This window comes from Platalea leucorodia, assembly GCF_965183815.1.
Source record: "Platalea leucorodia genome assembly, chromosome: 6".
NCBI classification, from domain to species: domain Eukaryota; kingdom Metazoa; phylum Chordata; class Aves; order Pelecaniformes; family Threskiornithidae; genus Platalea; species Platalea leucorodia.
In genome coordinates, this window is record NC_138828.1 from 6,920,032 (window position 1) to 6,946,890 (window position 26,859).

The 26,859-nt window shown below is 41.9% G+C and overlaps 1 protein-coding gene across 1 annotated transcript; it reads right to left on the bottom strand.

Annotated features, from left to right (window-relative positions):
- Positions 1-4,488: 4,488 nt before the first annotated feature.
- On the bottom strand, positions 4,489-26,859 carry ANXA5 (annexin A5). Its single transcript, XM_082315750.1, has 13 exons — positions 26,752-26,859; positions 26,630-26,673; positions 19,211-19,295; positions 18,043-18,137; positions 17,144-17,257; positions 14,614-14,704; positions 13,580-13,659; positions 13,068-13,124; positions 9,972-10,065; positions 9,076-9,171; positions 8,465-8,523; positions 6,196-6,318; positions 4,489-5,057 (listed from the first exon to the last, which is right to left on the bottom strand). Exons 2-13 carry the CDS (start codon positions 26,636-26,638, stop codon positions 4,995-4,997), a joined length of 966 nt encoding a protein of 321 aa, XP_082171876.1. The 5' UTR covers positions 26,639-26,673; positions 26,752-26,859; the 3' UTR covers positions 4,489-4,994.

The window sequence follows — 26,859 nt, forward strand, 5'->3', positions numbered from 1 at the left end:
TTTGGCTGTGTCTAGTAAGGAACAATCTGAGAGAGACTGTTTCAAGTACAGTCCGCATATGGGTCTACACGTAAAGCAAGCAGTGCTATTGAGATGGTGAATACAATAAAAGTGTAAGCTGTGATTAAACGCTGGCTTACTGAATTTATTTGTCAGCAGCAGTGGATGGCAACACTGTAAAGTCAGTTCCACTCCTAAGCTGCCATTGCTGAAACACATTAAAAATTAATGCTTTATTTTATTTTATTTTTAGTATTCATATTCACTTTGTGGTGGCAACATCGTCAGGATCCATAAACTCCTAACTTTATCCATCCATCCTTGTCATCAGAGGACTGTTTTTTGAAAGTAAATATAAAATGCCAGAAGGGTGAGCACAGATAAAAAGGTAAAACACAGTTAATGAAGCTTTAGAGGCATCCACAGAGTAACTTCACTGATTTAATATTTCCACATACAAAGACAAAGCAATCAGTGTGAAAGAACGTAAGATGGGATGAATACTTGGCAACTAATACGGAGCAAGACTTCTAATGACATTTTCACTAGGTTTCAGAGATACTGTTGTGCCTTTTAGGCCTTGTTATACGCAGCCTGTAGCCTGTTATTACTGAGGGAGGCTTTGAGAACAGGGTGGGTAAGAGGAAAGTACATTTACGGCAAGCTGTGTGGAAATAACTGCCTACAGAGGCTGGCTTTTTTCCTTCCTTCAGGTTACCTCACTGTCACGACACATGTCATAGATGTGCGTAAAAGAATGACCAAGACTCGGACCTCCTGTTCTACAGTGCTGCTACCTATTGAAATTAAGGCTAGAAGTAGCCAAAAAGTTAAAACTATTAAACTATTCCATGGATGAAATTCTATTAGCATGTGTTCTAGATCCAGGAGGATTTAGGAGCCCATTTCCCATAGATATCAATGGAAGATAAATGCTAAATACTGTCGTTGCGGACCTGGGCTCGAAACTTTTGCATACGCAGAATATCACAGCATTTAACCCCTTGAATCTAGAACACCCGCTAAGAAACTGCAGAAGAAACTGAGGATGTTTATTTTGCTGTTCCTTCTGGGACGAGATGGATGTTTTTTCTCTGTGCATCAAAAACTCTCCAGAAGTTATGCTGGGACAAGAATCAGCAGCTCTGATCTAGCCGATTAGCAGCAGATCTGACAGAAGAAAATCAGGCATACAATTCCTCAGACAACAGAAGCCCATAAGAAAAAATGGCCAAATCTTTCTTGTGGTAGCAGCCCAGATTAGTCCATGTCTTACGGCATCTCTTTCCTGCTCTGAGAGTTTGCCATCACATCGTACAGTTGCCATCTCTGTCACCACAACTGGCTGAAATTAAAAAAAATTCAAAAGCTCACCTTGCCACTCGTTTCTGCTCCCTGAGAGTAATCAGTTTTTCCTGCTAATTACACAGTTACTTTCTAAAACAGCAGATCCCCCAAGGCCTTTCAGTGCCTCCAGACAGCGCAGGGCAGTCAGACTGCTGCTTGACAGATACAAAAGAATGCCACAGGCTTACCAAAATGTGGGAGTAAACCAGAGACTGGAAGTTAGAAATCTCTGTATCTATAATAATACTGCACAGAAAAATCTGTTCCACTAAACTCACAAGTTGTGAATGCATGAGTTTAACAAAAAGTTATTTTCTAACTTCTCATAACTGTGACTGGAGAGGAATAGTGGATATTGTGTATGTTCAGATTGTAGAAGGTAAACGTTCAACATTAAGAAAGATGTCACGTGCATAAACCCAGCTTCTATTTGTAGTAAAGCATATCGTGCATTATCCCCCCCACATCAGCGCTCTCTCATTTTATGCTGAAAACAAGATCATATTAAGGGATTCTGAAAATACAACAACAACAAACTGAATTGCCGGACCCACGCTTTAGGTCGAGGAAACCAGAGAAAGCAATCTGAAAGAAGTCCAAAAACCCCGTTCAGCAAGTGATTTGGGAGAGACCGAGCCCGCCGGGCCCCCCGGGCCCCGCAGCCCCCGCCGGCGGCGGGAGACGCCGCGGAAGGGCAGCGCCACCCGCCGCCCGCACGGCGAATGGCGCGGGCACCGAGCTCCCTCGGTGGAACTTGCGCGCCAGCTGCGGGCACGACGAGGCCAGGAACAAGCCTTTCCAGTCAGCGTTTTTGCTGATTATAGCAGGAAACACTTCTTGAGGTCGCCGCTAGAAAAACTGTGTGTGGTTTGTTTGCTTTTTGAAGGAGGCGAGCGCCCTGCCGGGCAGGGAGGGAGGGGATGCTTGCTGGCTGGGCAGGGAGGAGGCTGTGGGTGCCCTCCCGCAGGTGCCGGGTACAGCTGAGAGGGGGAGACCCACGCGTGCTGCACCCAGCCGGACATGAACATCACAGTCATCATTACTGACTAAAAAAATTAACCAACCCCCCAAAACAAGCCAAAACAAAAAAGACCCCCCCCAAAAAAAACCCCACCTCACGTTTTTGTCATCACGAGATATTTCTAGGCAGCGGTCACACTAAGCTTTTTCTTCTGCCAAACACTTAAAGATCTAAATAAAAATATTACTGCTTGAATATTATTACCATTATATCACATTATTTGGAAAACATCTGATCATATTCCAAAATACTATACTGTACCACTCTGAGAAGCTGTAAACACAATATAGACAGACCAGGTTTGAAACTGGTACAGTAGCAAACCATACAAACAGCTTTGACATATCTAGAGTGACTGTATTTAAGTCTTTATGCATAAAGTCTCAAATATATTCTACGTACGTTTGGTTTAATTTTTAAGTAGTTCCTCTACATCTGGATTCTGGCCCAGTCTCCCTCACAGTCAAGGAAAAGTGGAAGAGGAAATGTTATGGTTAAGACACAGACATGAGATTCATGCAATCTGATTTCAAGTACCACCTTTGACTTCACATTCAACCTAAATTTCTTAATTTGGGTCTGTACCTGCAGAAAGCAATTTGAAGAATCCCTTTGCTAATATTGGGAGGCTCTTGTAATCCCAGGTGCAGTTTGTGACAGCAGACACCAATCCAGAGCAACCCAGCTTGAGTCCCATCTTCTTTTCCACAAGGTTTCTTCTGACCCTGCACACGTTCCTAGCCCTTCCCTCCACCAGCAGCGGCCCTCACCAGATGCCGCAGTGAGTTACGGAGGGCATCGGGCCGTGGCTGTGCGGCTGGATTCTGCCAGCCCGGGGCCCTGGATCAGTTCACCCGAAGGGTTAGAAGAGCTTCAGCAGCAGCATGTAGGAGAGGTGAGAACCTGTAGCCTGAAGAAGAGGGCAGGGCAGGATTACAGCAGCACCATTTAGATCAGTTTAAACTATGGTGGAGATGCAAATCACACCTGCAGCCGCCCCCGTGTACAGCAATGACATGGAGCATTCGGTAAGCTGTCCAGGAAGAGCAGAGGGAAGCATTTAGCTATCTCTTTTTTTCTCTCTTTTTTTTTTTTTTTTTTTTTTTTTTTAAAAAAAGTGCTGCTTTTAAGTCTGTAAGTCTTAAATATCGATAAAAAGAAGCAGGGAAGTGAAAGAGAGTGAAAGTGAGAGTGCATGAGCAGGAAAGAGTGAGTGCATGTGTGAGAGAATGGAAAACAAAGAAGGTTTTAGAGTGGCTTAGGCTTTAGTTAACATTCACTTACAAAAAGAGCTTTCATATTTTACACTGGAAAACAAGTACTTATCAGCAAGAGCTCATGACAGTAATAATTCAGAATTACAATATAAAAAAAAAAAACTTTACATTTATTCAATATGAAAGTTTTAAAGCTCTTAATCTGAAGGATCAATTTCAACAGGACTATTAAAATATGCAGTTTCTACAGCTGATGCGCGTGACGAACTGATAAGCTAAGTTTAGAACCATAGTGTTTAGACCTTATAATGCATGAAACAGAAGTCTCTTTGTTCTCCTTCACACACGTCAATTTAATTTTCAGAGCCAGTCATAAATGATGAACTAAAGCAGTGAATTTAAGGCAGCCTGTATAACAGACTGCTGTTTCTCGCACGCTGTGCTTTGCTCCCTGCTAACCTGATGAGAGAGTGGTGCTGCAACCATCCTCGTTTCACCCAAGATCCCTGAAGTACAGATCACTGTCTTCCCATCTCTTCTTCACCTGCTTCCATCCCAGAAATCTTCGACCGGTCCTATAAGCGCAACATATCTGCTCTACTTTGGCACTGTGTGAACAGCTCTCCTTCCTTCCCCCAGCTTTGGAGGTGAAGAAAAAGACAAAGCAACACAAAATGAGAATGCAATGCCCAGCGAGTGCCGACAATTTGGTATTCCAGCTATACTGAACAGCGGCATCACCACAGCACCCATATACTAGACTAGACATCAAGACGTACAGCTGCAAAGTATCATATATGCTTAGAAGCCTGCATAATAGCAGGAAAACTATACCAACAGTTTGAAGCAGTGGACTCAAATGAAAGGGAAAATACATCTTTGCCCATTAAAAACCACATACAATTGTGCTGAGAGGGAAAAAATTTATTGGTCCTTTAGATTTCCAATGATTGCTTGTATTATGTTCAGCAAATTCATTCAAATATTACATACAAAGGATATATTTTCTTCATTTGCAATGTTAGAGCTAGCATAACATTCAGTGGAAATGTAAGGAATAAAAGCGAATAAAGATAGTCTTCAAATTAGTAGTGAAATACATGATTATTTTTTTCCTATTTCGGCAAAACACTTGCAAAGAACTGGGTGCTGTGCTCAGTACCCATCTTCCATGAAGACGACTCTTGCATACTCACACAGAAGGCACTTGAAATTCCTGGAAGTTGGGACGTCAGGAAGAGGAGGGAATCAGCTATCGCTTGGATAACAATACGCTCATTTTTAATAACTGCAATACTAGTATAAATTCAAACAGCCACAAAGCATTAAGATACAAAAACTTAGCTAGACATGCCAACTAAAGGGCTGCAAAGCTGGAGTACAACAAATCCTTCGTGTCGCTGTCACCATTACTCATCATCTCCACCACAGAGGAGCAGGAGTGCTTTCCTGTAGTCCCCAGATGTATCTTTCTGTTAATACAACAGACCAGTCACCATGAGTCACAACCACAGAAATGTGAAGAAAAACAGCAGCCAAGGAGGACTCCAACAGATGATACATTTGTCCCACCCACAGGAAATCCACTTGGATGACTCTCCACTCAGGAATGACGCAAGGAAATTCTCCGTCTCTCATGCTAGAGCTATATTTACACAGACAGACTTTCAGAAACACAAAAAGCCTCCGAAAGCTTTACTAGAACCGAGCTGCCCATTGCATATTAGGATGCATTCTTCTGCAAGGGAGAAAGTCCAAGCAAAGGGGAAGCCCACAGCGGCAGCAAAAGCAACAACCTTTAAACGTGCAAAGTGCACCTGCCATCACTTAGAAAGGCCCCAGCCCTGCTGCCTGTAATTAATGGGAAGCTCTGCTACTAATTGTGCAGGACAGCCGTATGGGCCCGACTGACAGTGTCAAAAGCAGCTCCACCCAGCCTAATTAAGAGAGCATAATGTCAGGGATGATAACAGAAAATCGTAAAAAGCAGCCTTTAAAAATAAAACAAAATACCCCCAAAAAATTCCTAGGAAACAAAGCATTTTGGCTTCAACTTTGCAGCAACAGCTGGCTCTGGATTTCTTGCTGGCTCCTTCCCTTCCTGCTCTTTCCCATCCACTCAAAGGAGATTATGATTCAGACTGATTCCACAGTGAAATGCTTTCCTCTCTGAAATGGTGCAGAAGGTTCCACACCACAATCCAAGATTTAAATTTCAGCCTCGTAATAATTCAGACTCCCAACCCCAATATTATTTCTCTGGAGCCAGCACCCTCTCTGAAGCACTGAAAATCAGGAGGAACCCAGACAAGAAAAAGGAAATGAAGCAGTAGCTAAAAATGGTGTATGAGTAATTGTAATTTCAGAAAACCACGTCTGCTCTCCTAGTGAACACTGGAAAGAAACCTTTAGCTTTTCGTAGGAAGTGTCCCCCCCTTAAATGACGCTATGTGGTACTTCACAAAACTGCAGACCAACCACCACTGCTCGCTCTCAGAGCGCACCGCGTTGTCCAGCTCTACTCACATCCGCCCCCTCCCATAAAAATCAACTGGAAACAATGACATCTCGGTCACCCACGTTTCCCCGACAACAGAACAATAATTTTACCTGAATCATTTGATGCAATGATTTTGCAAAATTCTTTCTTAATTCTCGTCTAATATCCAACAGATCAATTTCACTTCTTGAAACCATGACTCTGATCAGGGTATCATCATCAGTGCCAGCCCCCTGAAGAGAAAAGTTTAAATAATATTAAAACAGGAGCTTGTTCTGGACAGATGCTGTAGCAAAACAACAAATACAAACAACCAGAGCGCAACATGAAAGCGCCAAGTGCAACAAGTGGTGTCTCAAAACACTCCTGCACTACACTTCTACTCCAAAACAGAGAGCGTTTGGGACAGTATCACAAGACATTCACACTGCAACGTGGAGACCAGAGGGCTAACCGCACAGGGTGCTCTAATCCCTGGACTTCTATGAAGTGCCATGTGGTCAGACCTCATATTTCATCTCACTTCAACCTTGAATGCCCATATAAATTTAAAAAAAAATCCCGTTCCAAGATTACACAGCAGTGTATCTGCTCACCATGGTCAGAATCACATGCACATCACCCTTTCAATGTAGTCTAAGACTGCAGAATTGCAGTCGGTTCTGGCACTGGCTACATAAATCCTAATAACGACCAATACAAAGCATGTAACATCATACAGCGAGACCCAGGCAGAGCAACTCATTCCACAAATTATCCAGCTGTTTTATGAAGGCGAACTTCATAAACCTTTTCCAACCACGCAAACATTCTCCCCTTTTTTATTCATCTTTATTGCTTTAAACATTTTAAGTTCCTGTGCTGGCAGGCTGTGCCAGACCAACACCCTCACCCCTCCTGCGCAGACAAGTCAGACTCCACGCAGGCTGAAGCGATACGAATCTTCACGTGCTGACCTGCTAATGCACCTCAAGGAAGGACTTGGCAGAGCCCCCACGATCACCTTCAGCCTAATGTCCAGGGCCACTCAATCCTTCGCCTGGGTGTAATATTCTTGGATTACATCTAAAAATGCCCTAACGCTGCTCAAAAGTTATGCCGTGAGTCCAGTGGTTTCTGAGTAGGATTTGACATTAGAATCTGGTAAAAACCAGGCTCTGCCCCGCCTAATCACGAAAGCAAACTCTGCGCATTGTAGAACTCTGTCATGCCAAACTGATTAATTCGAAGTACAAACTCTTCTGCCAAAGTAGTAAATGGGCATCTTTCTTATCTGAAGTGCTTAATGGTTTTTATTTATATTAAAAAAATCATTGGGGATCTCACCAGCAGACATTAATCAGGCCCCTCGTAATAGAAATGTAGAAGATTCTAAAGCCTACAGGAAAAGGTTTTCTATTGCGTTCTTTAAAAAATAAAAATTAATAAACAGATAAATAAGAAAAAAGTAATCTTCCTCATACAGCTCTCAGCATACTGGTATAATATTTTGTATTTTCTACCTGAACCTTATTTTACACTGATGTTTATAAAAGCAGTATAGCAGCCTTTAAAAATTAAGCTATCATTTCATCTCTTTTCACTAATTCTCATGCTGACACCTCATCAACACAACCACCTGGTGACAAACATACTTCGGTGCTTTTCAGCTAGGGGAAGGGAGGAATTCTTCAGGGAAGCTGATAACTTGCCTGAAAACAATAGACTACCTACCTCGGTTTTAATTAATATTAGCCACTGTGAGTTAAAAATACAGTTTTCCCTGCCTTTCTCTTCCCATCCAAGGGAAGGCAAAGCCAACAGAAACACAGCTGTCTCACTAATGGGACTCCAGAATCTTTTGTAGCTGTTTAAGCCTCTTTCCTTTTTCTCTGACGAGTTTCTTTTCCTTCTCAAAATGGGATGGATAGTCATCAAAATGTGTTTCAAAGCTAACTATACCTTCAGTCTGTAAATACTCATCTCCAAAACAAAGAGCACTAAATCTGCACAGTGTGCAATTTAGGTTTTGGTCATCTTTGCCTCCTTGATGTATCCACCACCTAAAGACACTCTAGTAGTCTTTCTTTAGCTGAAGGTGCCCAGCGGATCTAGCCAGACATTTTCCCGTGTAACAAGACCGAGTCCAAAAACAGCTCAGGAGACTGCTGTTTCCTGTAAAAGATTTACGGTCTGACAAACTTACAATGAACTCGAAGTAAAGCTTATGAAGCGTTTGTATCCCCTCCCAGACCCGCGTTCCCCAAACCTTTTGCAGATGCTTAGTGATACAGTATCCTGTTGGCATTTGCAGTGAAAGAAGAAATGAAGAACAAGCGAAAGGGAGAGGAATTGTAGCCAGGGGAGATGGAAAATGACGTATGGAAAACATGTACGTACCTTCATGGAATAATACAGAGTCTCGGCAAAATAGGCAGGCACACTTCGGATGCATTTCACTGAAAAAAAAAGGCAAAGGATTAAATTACTGACCATTATTCAATACAGGACAATCTTCCACTGTCATAACACGGCGTGTGTTACTGGATCATTCTCTCCCGTGTGGACAATGAAGCACACAGCTGCCAGCGAGCCTGTTCCTCTACCGCCACTCTTTGGGTTCTAGGAGTTAGAACGCACCATGTATTTCTAATAGAATAGATACCTTGCTAGGCAAATTCTACTCCCAGTTACAAATCTGCTATGACATTGTCCTAAACGAGATGCCAGGAATACAAACGAAGGCAGAGTTTTGTCTCGCTTTCTGATAGAGGTGAACATGAGTGAACAGAATGCAGTTCACCACCACCGCCTGCCCCACTTCCCCACTTCCCCCCTATCTATTACAGGAAAAAAATAAAGGCCTGCTCTCTAAATACAAAAACAGATCCCAGGTGATTAACTTTAAAAAGGAGCCATGTTCTCATGCCACTTCCTGTAACAACTACAATTGAAGGAGGCCTGGGAGCAAATGAAGAAGGCCAGTTCTAGAGCTATTAAGACTTACTTACCAACTGCCAAAAGCAGCTTCTCCAAATCACCAGAGGTTTCACGGTCAATGGTCTCTTCAATTTGAAAGCCAGAAATAGTCATGTATTTGTCAAACACTGCAAAACAGAAAGTGTGCTTGCTTATTCACTTCACACAAACCAACTGATCTATTGGCAGTCTATTCAAGTCTGTGTTCATGAATATCCGTAAGACCTAAGTTTTTTATGAAATCTTACATTTCTATCATGCTAAGTAAATGTTGGGTGCATCAAAACAAACTTTAGGATTACTTTAATACAACTAATGGTAAAAAACTAAACAGTATTGCACAAATCAAATTACCTTTGAAAATCCAAATGAATCCCAGGATTCAAAAAGGAAAACAAAGAGATTGGAGAACCAAAGCAAAACTGACTGGTCATTATTTCCAATGGCCTAAACAGCTTGGTAAAACAGACTTATGAATGGGTAAGGAGCAGGGAAAAATATTATTCTCTCTTTATTAACAGCTAATAAAGTATGAACCTATAAAAGTGCTGATCTTTTCAGGGTTGGATCTCCATCAGATTATGATGACTCATGACAGACTCTCAGCATCGCTTCTACTGCCACAACCTCTTTCAAAAAGGAAAAAACAAACAAACAAACAAACAATAAACAAGCATCCAGAAAGAAACACCCCAGCTGTCCCTCACATCTATTGCACCACTCCTTCAAGCAGATCACCACTGCTAGTGGGAACTGAATTACTGGAAGCAAAATTACACGTATTAAGTAGAGGGAAGAGGTGATTAAAGATTTCTGGGCTTGACAAATGCGGTACCAGAAACAACTTTTCTACCATTTCTACCACCAGCTGCATAACCCCAAGACTTAAGGCAGAAGTTTTCAAGCATACGTGAACCATACCACCTACCCCTCCTTAAATGGGAAACGCTTCGGGTTCCCAAGATGGTGATGAACTTTTCTTCATCTGTTCCCCATTTCAGCTCCCCAGCTCTAAACAAAACCTGTTGTAAATTCGAGAGACCAAACAACAGCATTTGTTATGTGTCCACACACCCTGTTGAAAAGCTCTATTTGTCTCACTCTAAGGAGCATTAAACTTACTAACAAGCTATAGCTGGAGGGAAAAAAAATGAAATAAAATTGTCAAGTACTGAACTGACTTTAGAAAGAAATAAATGATAAATTCTGAAATCAATTGTGAAAGCATTTACATGAGTAATACTGCTTAAGGCCTTAAAACTGACTGTGCGCATCGTCCCTTTCATAAGCCTGAAGTTTTCTGAGACGGTGACAATACAGGAGATAAAATCCATTCCCAATACTGCTTTTTCTGTGGGTTTTTTTTTCTTCCCCTTTTTCAAATCAGACTAGCAAAACTTTATTACATGATGACTTATATCAACGGGAGAACCATGCTAACTTGGCCCAGGAGAAAGTTTTCCAAAAAGCAGGGGAAGATGGATTTAGAAGCTCTTGGAAACAGGATTTGTGGGCTGCTAAATTCTTAGCCATATGAAACCAGATCAGTAACAGATTTTAATCATTTTAGCACATTCCCTGCTCTTCAGGCAAGTCTGTCTTCAATGCAGACAATGACCGGGCCATTAGCAGCATTTCGGAAAGTAAAGCACTTCTAAAAGTTAGAATAAGCAACAGGAGGGGGAAAATGAGAAAGAAAATAAAAATTCAGAAAATGAAATTAGCTCTTTTTCCTGACACTCAGAAGCTTTTTTCCAAATCGTGTGCTAAACACCATGTAAGGCAAAAGGTTTGTACATATCTTAGTATATAGTATTTTTTCTCCCTCCTTAGTGAGCAGAGGACAGGCAAACAGGTTACCACCTATATTCAGGCAATCAAATATTGCTTAGAAAAATCCCCATAACCAAATCTTCTGCACAGCAACGCTGTTGGCCATCTCTTTGTCCATATTGTGAAACCTGAACGGGATGTTACAAATTTCCTATTTATGTTTGTCCCACAATCTTATTCAAAACGCATTTGTGACTGCTGCATGCATTTTTTAATATTAATGGTACAGAGTACAAAGGGGTTGGTGGTGGGGGAGCCATTAAGGCACTGCAAGTATATTTATTTCGAATAATATATGCTAATCTCTTCAAGAGAATACCAGCACTCTCCATCCAGTAGCAAACGTGAAGTCCCAGCACAGCATTTAGAAACATCAGGAATGCATTTCTTTAGAGATCTAGAAGTTGTGAGTGGCATTTTATATGAGTTCTAAGTTTTTACCTGCCTTGCTGCTGTGGAATACCCAAAATGTACGTCAAGTGCGTAACTTTAAGGAAAGTGATATTCACAAAATATCTTCCAAAAAGTTAAACTTTCTCCTTCAGGCGTTCTCCGAAAAGTCTTGCAAGTTCCCTGCATAATCATACTATCTCGTAGTATGAATGCCCGTTCCCCAACTGCTTTGAATTAATGTTTAGTAATCATAGACTAAAAAAAATTAAAAATCACCACTGAGTAAAAAGGCTGCCCTCTAATGTATCAAATGCTTCCCAAAATACCATATCAATCACAAGAAACATCGGGAAACCAAAAATAGCCTTACATTTGCACAGTCACATACCTCAATTCTGACCATCTGTACCTGGCAATAATAATTAGAAAATTTGCTGAATCTGTTCCAGCTACGTTAGAAGTTGAATGTAAAGATACCAGTAAAGAGAAATGTGACAGAACACTTCTCTGTTTGGGTCCCAGCTCAAGCCAAATGTACGTAACAAACCACAGAGACCATTTAGAAAGCCAGGACTTTTTCTACATTTAGGTATCGTGCGTCCTAAATTTAGATGCTCATTTAAAATCAATTGAAGAGGCCAAAAGGAATCTATCTACCTACCAAGGCCTGTGGTTCATGGGTTTCCTCAATTACGTAAGCCCAGCTAAAGGCAAGACTGGCACAATTTCATGAAATGGTCTAGTTTGTGATTCAAACATTTCCCTCACTAATTTCCAAGCCCTGGTTTCCACAGGATTAATTTTAATAGCAGGAGAACAATGCTTTCTGAATTTACATAACAAAGGATAGGCCTGTGCCAATAAAATCCATTTTGGCAGCCTCTCTCTCCATCTTGCCTTATCAGGAGAATGGTTTATTGATCTGGTATTCTGCTTTTCCTCCTTGTCGCCTTGAAAAATCCATGTATTTTTTTTCATCTCAACTGACTATTTATGAGAGGAAAATGTCTAACCCAGAGTTACCTGAAATAACTGAGAAGAAACGTGCATTAAATGAGTTCTGTAATCATATTGCTGAAATATTGACCATCACTACAACTAACAACGAAGCCGACAGCATCCAGCAAGAGACTGGATCAAGGATACCGATTTACTGCCGGCATTCCTTTTCCCGTCTAGAGCACAGGTTTAGTGATCAGTGACAACGTCATGGGCAATACTTGCAAAGGGCAATAGCTGAGTCCCTAGAAGCTCTTTAGAGGCAGTTCTTAGACTGTCATCTGGTTACAGTAAAGCAGAATAATTGGTATATTTTCTCTTTTTAGCATTTCACCCTCTGTGGAGGCATCCCTCACCAAATAGCATTAACATGTCACTACGACATGTATATGACACGTGATATGTAAGGACTGAATTCAGAGAGAAGCTCAAGTCAGATATTGAGGAATGAATCGTTAACATCTCTGAGTTTTCCAGCAGTGGGTCTCTCAGCATCACAAAGCCTCAGCAATCACAACTCTCTCTTCCAGTGATCTAATCACTGTTCCATTCAGGCACCTCATTAGGTAATAAGCAAAACAAGACATACTTTACACTGAAACGTGAAAGGGCTAAAAATTTTGATCCCAGTGTTCAGGTTTTGACACTTCTTTTGCCCAGAATGTATAAAAGCACAGGAAAGTGTATTAAGAAACACAGAGAACCTTAACAATTTCTCTCTCCCATTTGAATTCTACCTGTATACTCTCTTTGCCAGATAACTTGTAGCAATGCCCCCAAACCCAAGTCATTCACCCACCTGAGCATCCTGCTCAACAAGACCCTCATCAACTCTGCCGTCAGGATCTCTATTCGCCTAAAGAGAATTTTAAAAAATTGTTAAACTGAAGAATCAAAAGTTGAATCAAAAAACAGCTTATCTGTTATATTGAGCCTGTAAGAGTTACTGCGAGAAGTAAACCCCTAATGCATCTTCTCCAAAATCACCTTATTTTTCCCTTCTGCTTGCCTATGTCTTTATGAAATAAACGTTCTCTTCTCCTATTGCCTTCAAAACCCCAGGCAGCAGGCATTCTGCTATACCTATGAGCATCGCAGAAGTTTTCCAATTCAGTGATGTGGAAGTGACCCATAACAGAGCTCAGGACTGACCCTGCAAGTCAGGGGAAAGGACGCAGTTTCAGAATCAATCCTGCTATCACCAGGTCTATCCAGAATCCCAGCTTAGTAAGCAGAAAGTGACAAGTGTACATCAGACAGGAAAACAGAAGCAAAAATCATACACACGTGCCTGCACACAGAGATACGGACCTGCAGCAGGACCACCAGCAGTCTCTGAAAATGGCCTGATGTTTCTCCTGTGATCTTATCCTCCAAATTGGCCTCATACTCTGCAAAAGAACAATACCCATTCACCACTTTACAGACCTCCTCACTATTTGGAGCAGAAAGCAAGGAAAAGCAAAAAGTTAATTCCACTCACAGCTTGTAGAATCATTTATCAGAAACAGCTTTAACAACTAGAACATATTTTGCTTTCACTTATAACCTAACATTATTGTAAAAGAGGTGAAAAGATAGCATCTCACACCTAGTATCAGGAGCAGATTACTCAAAATATTTTGAAATACAAGGTGACATGCATAGATTCAGCTCTTTAAGGGACTAGAGAGCATACAGATCTGGAGTTATGCTAAAATATGGCAGTCGTACGGCTGTGCAACAACTGTGAGCTCAGAAAAGTCTAGTACTAATAAATTTTGTCCTTGGAGACTCTAAGTTTTGCCTCAAACTTTATTAAGACATGAGACTTTCTTGTGTGGCAGGAATCTGCATAGAGGTAAAAGAAACATGTTGATTTAAACACTGCCTTAAAAAAAACCAGCCCCACAATCACAGGGTAAAAGCACATACTCCTGTGGACAACCAAAAAGCTGCACCTGCTTCAGCTCAAATGCATTTTAACAGAACACTGAGCAAAAGCAAAAATAACTTCCAGGTTTTTATGTGACACCGGTTTTCTAGTTTCCAATTACTAAAAACCCCCTTTCAGTCAAAGGGGTGAAAATAATGGGTGAAAGAAATAAATGTATTTGAATTAAGTCTATCTATAAAGTTCAAAACATCGTAACTTGTAGTCCTTGCCCCAAAATAAAAACTATTTTAGTTTACAATCCAAATTCCAGTTTCTTTCAATATGAAGTTTTGCAACACAGCAGAATGAAATCCCTCTTACTGGACACATCCATCAGTTCACAGATAGACCTTAATTTGAAAGATGAGCTAAAATCATATTAAGAGAACTGAATGGAGACCCTGGAACTTTATTTTATATAGAACTTTACCTTGCAGATAAACCTGTTTAATATTCCGTACTTCCGCAGGTGTTCTGGAGGCAAGAATTTCAGTCAACACTTTCTCATTGGTTCCTGCTCCCTGCAGGGGTGCAAGTATAAATCAGCTGACAGAATAATAAAAGGAAAATAAGAATTCCCTTTGACAGTCAAAAGCAAGCATCAGCTTATACACTTGGACCAAATAAAGAAAAATTTTCTTCTTCTTTCTGGTATATTGTGGGGGTTTCAGAAAGAATTTCTTCCAGTTCCGGCTTGATTGTTTTCAAAACCAACCCAACACTTCGTAAAGGCTCACTGCTGCAGGATTCGGATGAGCCCTTCCATGTCCAAGCACACCCAGATATGCCTCAGTTCTTCACCGTTACAGTCAACGACATCAAGGTAAGTGAATGAATAGAGTAACGGTTTCTACCTTAGCTGTAGTTCAGATACTGTCTTTCATCAACTAGTACACAGATAAACATAGAGCCACCCAGCAACGATCTCTACCCTTCTCTGAATTGTGCTATGTTAAACCCACTCTCTCTTCCACTGCAAAGGAACACATTTTACAACAGAACTGCGAACCCAGATAGTTTAAGCTGCTGCACTCTAATTACAGCAGGCACAACAGGCACTCTTCACTTTTACAAGGATAAAATTTACAAAAGCCAAGCCAGTATCTTGTTTCCACAAGTCTGCGTCTACTTTGCTGTAAGAATAAGCCATTGCTCTTTACGCTTCCAAATGAGTCATTTCACAAAAGCAACACTGAAATACAAGACTGTGTATTTTTTGCTTCAGTGTGTTATTTACAGCCTTTGCTGTAAAGAAAAATCTGAACATGAACTGCATACAATGGTCTCCAAAATACAAATCTGCCAGGTTACATGTAATCATTTTCAAAATACAGATTGTTTCACTAACATGACTACTCAACAAGTGAGGCAGGCACAGATATATTAGTTCTAAGAAGCTGCAGTGAAAATTGATAGGACGACCTTCAGCACAGACTTCATGCTCTTAGCTGCCTTATCTTGCGCTGAAGTCTCTGCTATCGCATCTTTTTTACCGTTGTTACCCACCTTAGCCAAACTGCAGCTAGTATCGACGTCTTTTCCTGTGCAGACACGTTCTCTGAAATCCTATGATCTTATGTTTAATATCATTTTTTGTAAGTGACAAGAACAAAACCACTCTTGTTTCACTATCTCTATTTTCCCACCTACACCCATCTGTTCTGTCATTTCCCTGTCAGTCTTTGACCCCCAAGTCAACAAGAGGAGCTTGGGAATACGGTTTTTCCTTTTAGTCAACAAGGCCTTTATCAGTTTCTTTGTCAGGTGCCATCTCCCCTTCCCCCACTGCAGATAAAGACATTACAGAAAATTTCCAGGATTAAAGTTTCTGTTGTCTGAGATACTATTTGCTGGGTCATGGGTTCATGAGCACTAGCCTGCACAGTTGACTAAAGCCTACATATTAACCAGGTGGTCATCAAGGACCTTGGTAGTTTACGTGCAAGCGTCACCCAACCAAGCACTACCTGACACTACTCAAGTTCAACGTCCTCTACTTTAACCAACAGGTTCTGTGACTAATCCAGGGACATCCAATTCCTGAATTTCCACAGGCTGATGATATCAGACAGGTCTGGCAGAGGGGGGCGGGAAAAAATAGGACCACATGGAAGAAAACACACTAAAATATCTACACATAGAGATTGTAAATTGGCTGTTTACCTGGCCTTCCCAGAAAGGGACTAAATGCATTCAGCTAAGGAGAAATGTTAGAAAGGAAACACTGACAGGGCTATCAACTCTTCTTCTGTCTTACTGGAGGCAGCGTTTAAAACACATTCAATAACACAGATAATACCCGCTCATAATTTTGGTGGACACCAGTTTACGCAAGTACGCTAGCCCATCAATTTTGGAGTTGCACTGTAATCCATCGGGGCAAAACACTCTCTCGCTTAAATAACAGTCAAGGAGAGACATACAAATAACACCACATTTTAATGAAATGCCTTGAACTAATTTGCAGCCTATGCATACAGCTGTATAGCTATAAAACCTAGGCTGCTCACAGCAGAAAAATCTAGTGTCCACAGGACTTCAGCACTGCACTTTAGCAGCAAAAAGAATTTAAAAGCAATATGCACATCTATTAATTGTATTTAAATCAGAAGGAACAAGTCTTATGCTATGTAGATTTTAATCTGCATCTACAGCGACACTGCTCTCTTAAGATTACATAGTTTCTCATGAAAATAATTTCACATAAAACATTATACAGACTAGATTTCTAAAGCACCTTTAATGAGTTATTAGGATGAGTAAGAAACCTGGCAAAACCACAGCATTAGCAATACTAGCAGGTGCTAGCATAACATTCCTAATTTAAAAACAAACAAACAAAAAAAGGCTACTTCTATTAGCATTCCCCTTACCAACCAAAAGTTCATTCCTAAAAAAACAACAAAAGAGCAACAAACACTTCATATAATGTATTAATTCCCTTCCCTCACTCCTCTTACCTTGATGGCATGCTTCAGTGCATGAGCATCAAAAATATATGCCGGTCTCATCAAAGACACCATCAATGTTTCAAATTTGCCAGTAAGTTCTGATTTCAGGTCATCTACAAGATCCTAATGCAGAACAAACAGCGCTGTAATGAACAAGGACTAACCATTTTAAACGGATGCACATGTGTCTGCAAGCTAGGAGACTCTGGAGGCGCATCAAAAAGCGCAAGGGACAGGGCTTCTTTGTTTTAATTGGTATCTGAACTGAAACAAATGTAGCCAAATAAAGCTACAAGGGAATATTGTGATTTTTTTTCAATATAGAAATTGTTTAAACCCTGGTTGTTCACTGCACTTGCTATCTGAAACAAAGGTTACCCAGCCAGAATATTAAAGGATCCAACAATGCTGGAAGAAAGAAACAAGCTGTCTTTGCTCTGAACTCACTTATGGCTTTATCTACCAATATATTTGGTTTTGTTCTCTCCTACGTTATTAGGCTGCTTTATTTCTGTCATATTTACTAGCTCTAGAAAATGCTTCTTCTGCTATCACCTTACATTGCAGACTTTGCATCAAAATATTTGATAGCTCCTTCTGTACCGAGAATGAGGTCAGTACTAGAAGCATACTAACAGGAAACTATAGGAGATTTTGCACAAAAACTATCTGAGACATATTGGACCAAAATACAGAAAAAGTAAGTAACTTCTTTGCTAGCCTGAAAGGAATATTCTAACCAGCAATAAAGGATATGGCAGGATGGGAGAGAGGGGGAGACAGAAGCAAAACTAGATTTTCTTCGAAGGAACTTTTTACAGACAGCATGATGAATGTGCCTCACAGTTTTAAGTAATCACCATAGGCCACATTCAGCTCATTTCTAGAGGTGCTTTTCTTCTTCTCACCCTGCCAAATAAGGTTTTAAAGGCAGATGCAATTTCTTGACGCTGAGCATTGTTTCTGCTGGTAAGGATCTTCAGAATAGTTTCTTCATCAGTCCCTGAAGTCAGAAAGAACACAGAGTTACAAACACACTCTAAAAAACAGCAGTGGCACAAACTCAAAAGGCAATGAAAGATGCTTTGAAAATAACAGTCTACTGGCAAACAGCAGAAGCATTTCCATAACAAATGTCACCATACCCCGAGCTGAGCTGCCAGGTTTGGTGTTCTGCTGTTGCAAAAATATGGCTGGAGGACCTACGTGTTGTTTGTTCTCCATTAGTGCTCTGTTCCAGACACTGCTCCCAGCACCCCAGGCATCAGCTATAACATTTAGTCACAGTTTGTATTCTACAGAGGAGCCTTGCCTTTGGGCTCTCCAGGGGATTTACTTTAGAATAAAAAAAATCTGCCAACTCTGAGAAAAACTCCATCCAGTAACCCCAAACACCCCGGAGTACAGAAATGTGGAGCTGTTGTCCATTTTATATATGATAGTTTGCAGGGTAGCCCTCACAGCACAGCATCTTACTAGCCCTACTGAATCTGCCAATAAGCTGAGGTGCCTCACTTTTCCCTTCTTCCCTTCCTTCTGCTTCCTCCCGCAGGTGGCTTCAAAGGAAGCAGCAAATTAGGATTTGTTCTCACAGGGAAGTTTTCGGGCAGAAAGCTACAGCGTGAGTTTGCAGACCACTTGTTAGTCTACATTCATGCTGTGTGCTTGTATTCTTTGTTCACAGTAACTGTAATGTGCTTACGCAGTTCCCGACCGAGGGGGCTGTCGCACATTTTCCAAGCACAGAGCTCCTACTATACTGTCGTAACTCTCCACGGTTCTCGCCTGTAAATCCACAGTCTAGCTTACTGTGCAGTAAAACTCTGTGTGCAGAGAAGCCTGTGGAGTAGCAATTTTTAATGGCGAATGTGCAACTTCCCTTATGCTAACCTAAAAATAAACATCCTTGAGAGCAGCAAAGTCAAAACTAGGACATGCCCAGACTCCCACAGTCCTGGGGTTGTCATTCCATGGCGTGTAGATGCATGTCCTGCCCTCACCTGCTAATATAAAAAAATGAGTTCAGAAAGGAAAGAGTGAGAGCCCCTTCCTTTTACTAAAATAAATTATTCTTACCCATTCCCTTCATGGCCTTACGAAGAGCTTCTGCATCAGCTCTGGCATCAAAAGGAGAGAAGGCTGTCACGGTGCCTCTCGTAGACTACAGAGGGAAGAAAAGGGTGGGGGGAAAGGGAAAAGTCCATGAAATAGAAGATAGCACCTTTCAGTTCTCCATACATGAGCTCAGACTAAATTTGAATCCACAGTCCAAAAGATGATTGCATTTTTCTTGCGATTGTCTGACTAAATAGCAGTCTGTGGGTATTTAAACACAGCTCTCACTCAAAAGGTACTACTATGGTTTTAGTCAGCAGTACACCAGCTAAGTTCAGGTATATTTACATAATGGTAGTTTGCAGGATTGGTATTTACAACACTGAAGCCTGAATGCAGGAAAATGACTAAGAAATCACCACATGTTAAAGTAATTTGGAAAATTAATTGCACAGATCACAAAAAGCTGCACAAAGATCCAAGACACATTCGGAAGTAAGAACTTCCTCTCCTCAAGAAAAACCTACTGGAGCTCTCAACCAGTATTACACTGATTTTTTCCATCACGTTGTAAATATGACCCACTGAATCCTGCAATGGCTTTCAATTTTTCATCGTGTTTCTTTTGGCATAAGCAACTTTTTACTCAAGTGATTCAGCTACATTTCTCATAGTAGTTTACAGCTAGAAAGAAATAACAGTTCAAATATAAGGGTAAAAGACCAGCCCATCCAAACACAAAAATAATTCCAGTAGGTTTCCATGGAACATGGCTCTTCAGGGACTTTCTCTTTGGGTCAGACACAAAAGGAAATTCAATCGCACTTACAGAAAAGTCTTACCTTTATTTAAACATGACAGTCCAAGAACTTATATGTGTGTAGCACAGTAGTTAATTTATAAACTGTAAAAGTCAAGCAATGGCCAAAAGGGGAAACAGCTGGGTTTTGGGAATAGGGAGGTTTTTCTAAAAGCTGAAGAAGGGAAATTCCTACAAAAGTAGTAATCAGTACAGGCAGGGCATTTTTCCACTCTCAAGAAAGAGCACAAAATGAAGTGCCAAGACACCTACTGAGACTGGCACCGGATTATTTCACAGGCAGCACAGCCATCTGGCCTCTGCGATACCTCTTTCCCCTCAAGTTCGCAATTTCAGCCACACAGGGCTTTGGTTTCAAGTCAATGTACTCATCCAAGATAGGTCAGCCAGAAGAGCACAGAGAGAAAAGAGCTGGAGAGCACTAACCAGAAACTGCCCTGAAGCACTGCTGCCTCTCAGGCCTCCTGGGCGTTATTGCCATCAGACTCCCTACCCCTCCCACTGCAGCAGCAGCAGCAGCAATCAGTTAGGTTTACCTCTGCTGTGTTTCAGCAAATCAGAACACAAAGTATCATGGTGTTTAACAGCAACAACAAACTTCTTTCTGGTAGATGCTTTCCAATAGCCAGCACACTTCAGAGGCACGGCAATTCCCCTGAAGCATTCTTTTCCCATTACAGCAAGTTTTTAGGCAGTACGTCAAATTTAGGCACAGCGATACGTACTTGGCATTTTCCTAGCTAATTCCAAAGGCTATCACGAAAAAATCTCAAGGATTTGGGACTCAATTTTATAAATCAAATTCAATTTGGTAAAACAGATAAAGACTGAAAAGCCTCTATTTTCCTCCTCCTCCCTTATTACTACGCCAGCCAGCATGGGGTTATTTAAAATTGTATTTCCTGCTGTTCCGTTTCATATTATCTTAACATAACTAATATTATAGAACTACCACAATTCTCCTTCAGACATGACCAATGGTCAACAGGTCCTGGAGGAAACTGTTATTGATCTTTAAGTCAAAGTTTTCCTTTGCTTATCTTGTTATAAGCAAGTAGAATTCCCCTTCACAATTCCTAAGTCTTGTGACAACGGCCCAGCATTCCTCTGTGGCTGTTTCAGACAACATATGTGTGAACACTAAATGCTAGATTAAATCTCTCTCTGCGTCATCCTCTTCATTTTTGTTAACTAAGAATAATCCTTCCATAACTCTCTTTTCCAAAGCACAGTGTGGAAAGCCTCAACATACGCTAAGCTTGATGAACAGTTCCTGAAATTCTTCCGGTGCAGCTGTAGTTTGAAAGAGTTTTCTTGATATCTGGGCACCATTTGCATTCCAGGCATTCCCTTCTGACGCACAGCGTTTATTGGATTTTGGCTGCCTACCTGCTACAATCGCCCTCGCACAGTACTTGAGCTGCACCTAGCTTGCGAAACAGAAATATTGCTGCAGGTCTGCCATCCAGCATAATAAAAATCCGCATCACCTGGGTACCACAAAGACGGCAGCTATAATGGCAGAATCTCCGGCTGCATCTGCTGCCCTTGATACTATATGCTGGTGCAAAGGGAGCACACCCACAGCAGGGGCTGTTAGTCTAAGACAAGCTTGGATACAGCTTTGAGGGCCCAAGTCCAGCCTACAGTCTAACAGCCTTCAGAAGCCACATGTGGGCAGATGTGACACTGACAGTAGCTGGCCCATCACTGGGAAAGTGTCGAGCCATCCCTAACTTTCACATCAGAAACCTCCTCACCTAGCTTTTTAGAGCACCACAGCGCGGCCCGGCAATCAGGGTATGGCAGGAAATACTCAGGCACACCATGTTTAACAACCACAAATCCATCTAAACCACTAAACCAACACTAAGGAAGCACCCTTAGTAGTTACTCCAGTCCCCATTTCTCATTTGCAAATTCAATGGACAGCGGCAGAAAGCTCTGCAGCAGTAACAAACTCAGCCCACAGAGGGAAGAGCTGTCTCCTCCTTCCCAAACATGGCACCTTTCGGCCAGAGAAAGAGAGGGCAAGCTCCTGTTCTAAACCACCATCACTGCCTGACCCCCTGAAGTCAGCTTTCAGTCACAGAGAATCTGAAATAGGAGCTATGAACCAGACATTTCTAACAAAATAACAGATCCACACAAAAGTTTCTGACAAAAGCCAGACACTCATTTACAATTTCAGCTACAACTCAGCTACAGTTTCAACATTAAGTAGAGTTTAAATTCTATCGAAACAAACTGGTTCTTGCAGATGGATCACAGCATCACAACTGCTACGCCATCCTGACCTAATATGAAAACCGGTGAACTGGAAGACAACTATTTAACATTTATTTACAAACTTTGTAACTTTTTATAGAGGTAAATAAATTATCTTATTTGTAGTATCTCTAAGAACCTTCCTTGCCATTTATGCAAACAGATACACAATAACACTACAGCCTCATAGGCTGTTTTTATTTTCATTAGTAAGTTTCCCACCCAGTAGAACCCAAAGCACATCAACACAAAGGAAAACACAAGTAGTCTTTGATATAAATCCTTTTGTAATCTGGAGTGATCCCTTACTAAATAGCAACACCCTACACTGGGCAGTAAAATATAAAGAGAAGCACAACACGCAAGACCTCAACAGAAAGAATATCACAAGATCGTAACACCCAAAACCTACCCACCACATTCTTTTCTTTCTGCATTCCCCAATACACTGACTGCAGTTAAGCAATCGTGTAGTGCAAGCGCAATCTGTGACTATGCACTAGAAATAAACAGCAGCTTCCATTTTCTCCAGACACCTACCAATGAGACCAACGAAGCCCCTAGATACACAAAATTAGCATGAAGAGGAAAGGCAGAGGAAAAAAAAGAAAGGGGGGGTGGGGAAAAAAAAGACGTCAAAGCAAGAGATGATCTTGCTTTAGAACTTATGCCCCTCCAAATGAAGGAATTCATGATCCCTGTTATTTTTGTTTCTTCTGCTCTAGCAAAAGTTTGCAGAAGGAGAACAGATACAATCTCATCAGGCAAGATGTTTCTAACCAGCACCTCAGAGCTACATTAACTTCTCCCAAGAGACAACTTTGGCTTCACAATTTGATGTCATGCGGCCAACATATCCTGGCAACAGCATTGTCTGTAAGATAAGTGTAAGATCACTTAACGAAGTTCCTTTTAATCTTTCCCACCAAGCACACAAGAATTTCCCACCCACAAGATCCCATGTTTAGCCACTGTTAAATACAAAGCATTTGTTATCAGCAAACAAAAGACCGTACTTGCACTGATTCAGACTTCCTCCTGGCTACCCTTGCTCTGTCCCCACTCACAGCAAGTTCTTACCAGTCAGATTTCCCATAGATGAAGAACTACCCCCTTTCACGATGCTGCCTTGCAGCAATAAAAGTAAGGCCTCATCAGTTTGCCACTGGAAAGCCCAATGTCTAGTGCAGAAAAGGTGATCTGTGACTTTTTTAAAGCAGCCATCTGTTTACAAGATGACACAGGAAAACTGTGGAGTGGCAAGAATGGAAACAGAGAATGTTTTCCAGCACACAGGTTGACAAACAGAGAAGGCATGCTATTTTCAGCAGACAGAAGAGAGCCCAGAAGGTGACGTCCTAGAATAAATGAAAGACTGCCTTAAGATTTCTTACACAAGAACAGACATCTTGCAGATAGAGCACAACACAGTGTTCATGGGTAAATCGAAAGCCTTTAGGGCCATTGAAGACCACACAGAGACCCCTGTTCAAATTGTGCCTTAAAACTAACATCATGTAAGAAATAGATAATTATTTCATGACATCCTTACCAAAATTTCAAGGTCAGTAGGATGTAAATTACATTGTGAGTGGGTGAATATAGGCACAGAGCTGATGCAAACGCACAACTATAAAGACTCCTCTACAAAGCACCAAAGTTTAGTAATGGTTCAGATTGTCCACTTAAATGGAAGGAGTAAGCTCTGGTCAGCAGACTATATTCACATCTGCCCCACTAAATTTAAACTCCTGACAAAAAACGGAATTACACAACATCTGTGTTGAACTCTGAGTCAGTACACCATGGAGATACCAAAGACAGGGCGGAGAGAAAGAAAAAAAAAGAAAGAGAGGGGGTGGGAGAGAGAGAGAAGAGCAAGCAACAGCGACGTAGGAACCCATGCAGGGACATTTGCAAAAACACTTGAAGAACCTGTCCTCACGAGTAACCTCAACAAAGCCGAAGAGCTGCTTAGGACCCGATTCTGAAAAAGCATTTGTGCTGTGGAATGTGAGAGACAATCCTCTGAAGCGCTGCTGTTGGCAATACTATTCCTGTGCTCCAAGTCACACGTGCACACTGGCAGAACAGGAACTCCAGATATAGCCCACAGCAGCCACACCTTCACCAGCTGCAAGCAATCCTTTCCCGGCAGTTTACAAATGGACACACAAAATACTCCCAACTTCACATTCAGGGAAAAATTTGGGAGTAGCAGACCAAAACAGATCCGTCCACAGCATGCAAGCAGAAAATATTCTTGTTGCTTTCTTTCCAGATTTCTGAATTAGCAAATACGGGGTAGCATTTCCAAGGCAGCTTGTTCATCGAGCAGGAAGAGATCATACCATGTGCATCTATGCATTAACAAAAACCACTACACGTACAGATGTGTGAGAAAAGGCAGCTTGTTGGGACAGCAGCGTTCCTCCCAAGAAAGCAGATAAACACAGGCGTGGAGAGACCAGCCTGCACAGCACATTACGGCACGCTGTAGTTTTCCACAAAATGAATGAACCTTTTTGTCCTGAACATGGAACGCACAAAATCCCTCAGGTTTTTGGGAAAAAAAAAAAAAAAAACCAAACAAAAATCATCCCATAACTGAGCAAGTACAAATGCTTCAGTGACCGAGACTCCAATGATAACTTACCTTCTTCAAAGGTTTTATTCTTCAGTGATATATTTAGACTAAATTGGACTTCAGTACACTTTGCTGTGCAGCCGTTGTGAACCCTGAACCTTTAGTTGTACGTGTAACTAACTACTGTCAATTGACACTCGACATTTCATGATTGACAGGCATTTTCATTTCTTACCATCACTTCATGGCACAACAAAATTTAGAACAGACACCTGCCATGAGGAGCACAGCTTAACTCTTCAACTTTTTTTATTTTTATAAAATGAACTGCAGGCTACAAAGCTTTAACATTGTCAGCCTTTCATGGCTGCATAATCACACAGGCAACGAATACTACTGGTGGAAAGCAGCCCTCTGAAGTTGGAAACTGGAGGACAAGGCCTATGTAGTACAAGACCTCATCGTTCCAATGACTTCAACCTACCACTATCCACCACAGTTAGTAACCCAGCCCCAAGTGTTACCTCAGGCAGTAGAAAACTCTACTATGTGAAGACAAGAGTAACTGGTTTGCACTAGGGAAGAATGAAATACTCCTTTTACAAAGATCAAGGATTAAAGTTTGTGCCTCTGTGGAACAAACAAGAGAATTGCAAATTTCCATGCTTTTACTAAAAAGTAGTTACCCTCAAGCCTACAAGCAATGGTACACGTACCGTAATAAAATGCTGTCCAAGTAGACCTGTCTGGTCAGAATCCCTGCACTGGCATGGGTAGGGGGTCCCTGTTTTCCTAAGAGGCATCCTACAAATCAGGCTTGATGTTTAAAGAAAGAAAAACCCCTCTTTGTCCCTCAAAAAAAACCCCCAAACTCCCAAACTTTAAGGATTTAGTGGAATACTATTATAAAGATTTTTTTTTAAAGTGAAGTACCTTTCTTTCTTTTAAAACTAAATCCAGACAGAATATGAGTAAATATTCACAGGAGTGCTAAAACACCACTAATCATTCCATTCATTAAGTTAAAATAATGAAACTACTACTACATTACTGTGCAATTACCCTGACCTTTGTGAAGGCACTCATACAACTTGAAGGCTTTCACCTCCTACAGCCGTACAAAACCCACAAGTATGCCATTAAACTCTTATTTTACTTTCCAGATGCAACTATAGAAACAAACACTGGAATCCGCCCTGTTTTCCAAGCCTTCATCCAGGCTCGAACCTAACAGCAGTGACACAAGAGCTGCAAAGGAAAAAAAACCACCAGATGAAGTCCTGTGCGATAGCTGCAAGGCTTCCAGAAAAACTAAGTTAGATAGGGGAAAGCTGGGGACAGGAGTACCGAGCCCGAGCCTCCACAGGGCACAGCCACGCTGGTATTTTTTTTCCTTCCTCCTCCAGTGGAAGGAGCCTCCACCCAGGCACAATATAAACACATGCTACTGAAAACTTGGCCAAATTAGTGGAAACTGGCGGAAAAAAAAAAAAAAAGTTGTGCCTGACGTGGGCCTCACATGATTAGCCGCCTTCCCCGTCCCCCTCCCCGCCGCCTCTCCCCAGGCTTGGGGATGGGGCGATTTAAGGGAAACTTAAAACAAATGGGTGAGGAGTAAAAGTAAGGAGGCAGATAAGGGGAGGCTGTCCCGGGACCGGCCGGGCAGCGGCGAGCCCGCCGAGGGCCCGCGGCGGCCGTTGGCCCCTCGCGGCGGCCGTTTGGCCCCTCGCGGCGGCCGTTGGCGCGGCACCGCCGCCCGCCTCACCTTCGCCATCTCTGGGATCCGCCGGGCCGGTGCCGAGTCCGAGTCTGCAAAGAGAGATGCGACAGTGAGTGACCGCCCGCCCGGCCCTGCCCGCCGCCCTCGCCTCGGGGCAGCGCCCTCACCGCCAGCCGGTCCGCCGAGCCGCCGCCGCCCAGAGCTGCCGGGAGCACTGACTGAGGCAGGAGGGAGGCGGCCCGGCCGCTGCTTGCCTCACCCGGGGGCCGGGCCAG

Excerpts from the sequence above, each read along its gene's own strand:
- ANXA5 (XM_082315750.1), bottom strand. Across the intron at positions 18,138-19,210 it reads TAAGGCCATGAAGGGAATGG|GGACTGATGAAGAAACTATT; the intron begins GTAAGAATAATT and ends TTCTGACTTCAG. Across the intron at positions 13,125-13,579 it reads TGCTGGTGGTCCTGCTGCAG|GCGAATAGAGATCCTGACGG; the intron begins GTCCGTATCTCT and ends AATTCTCTTTAG.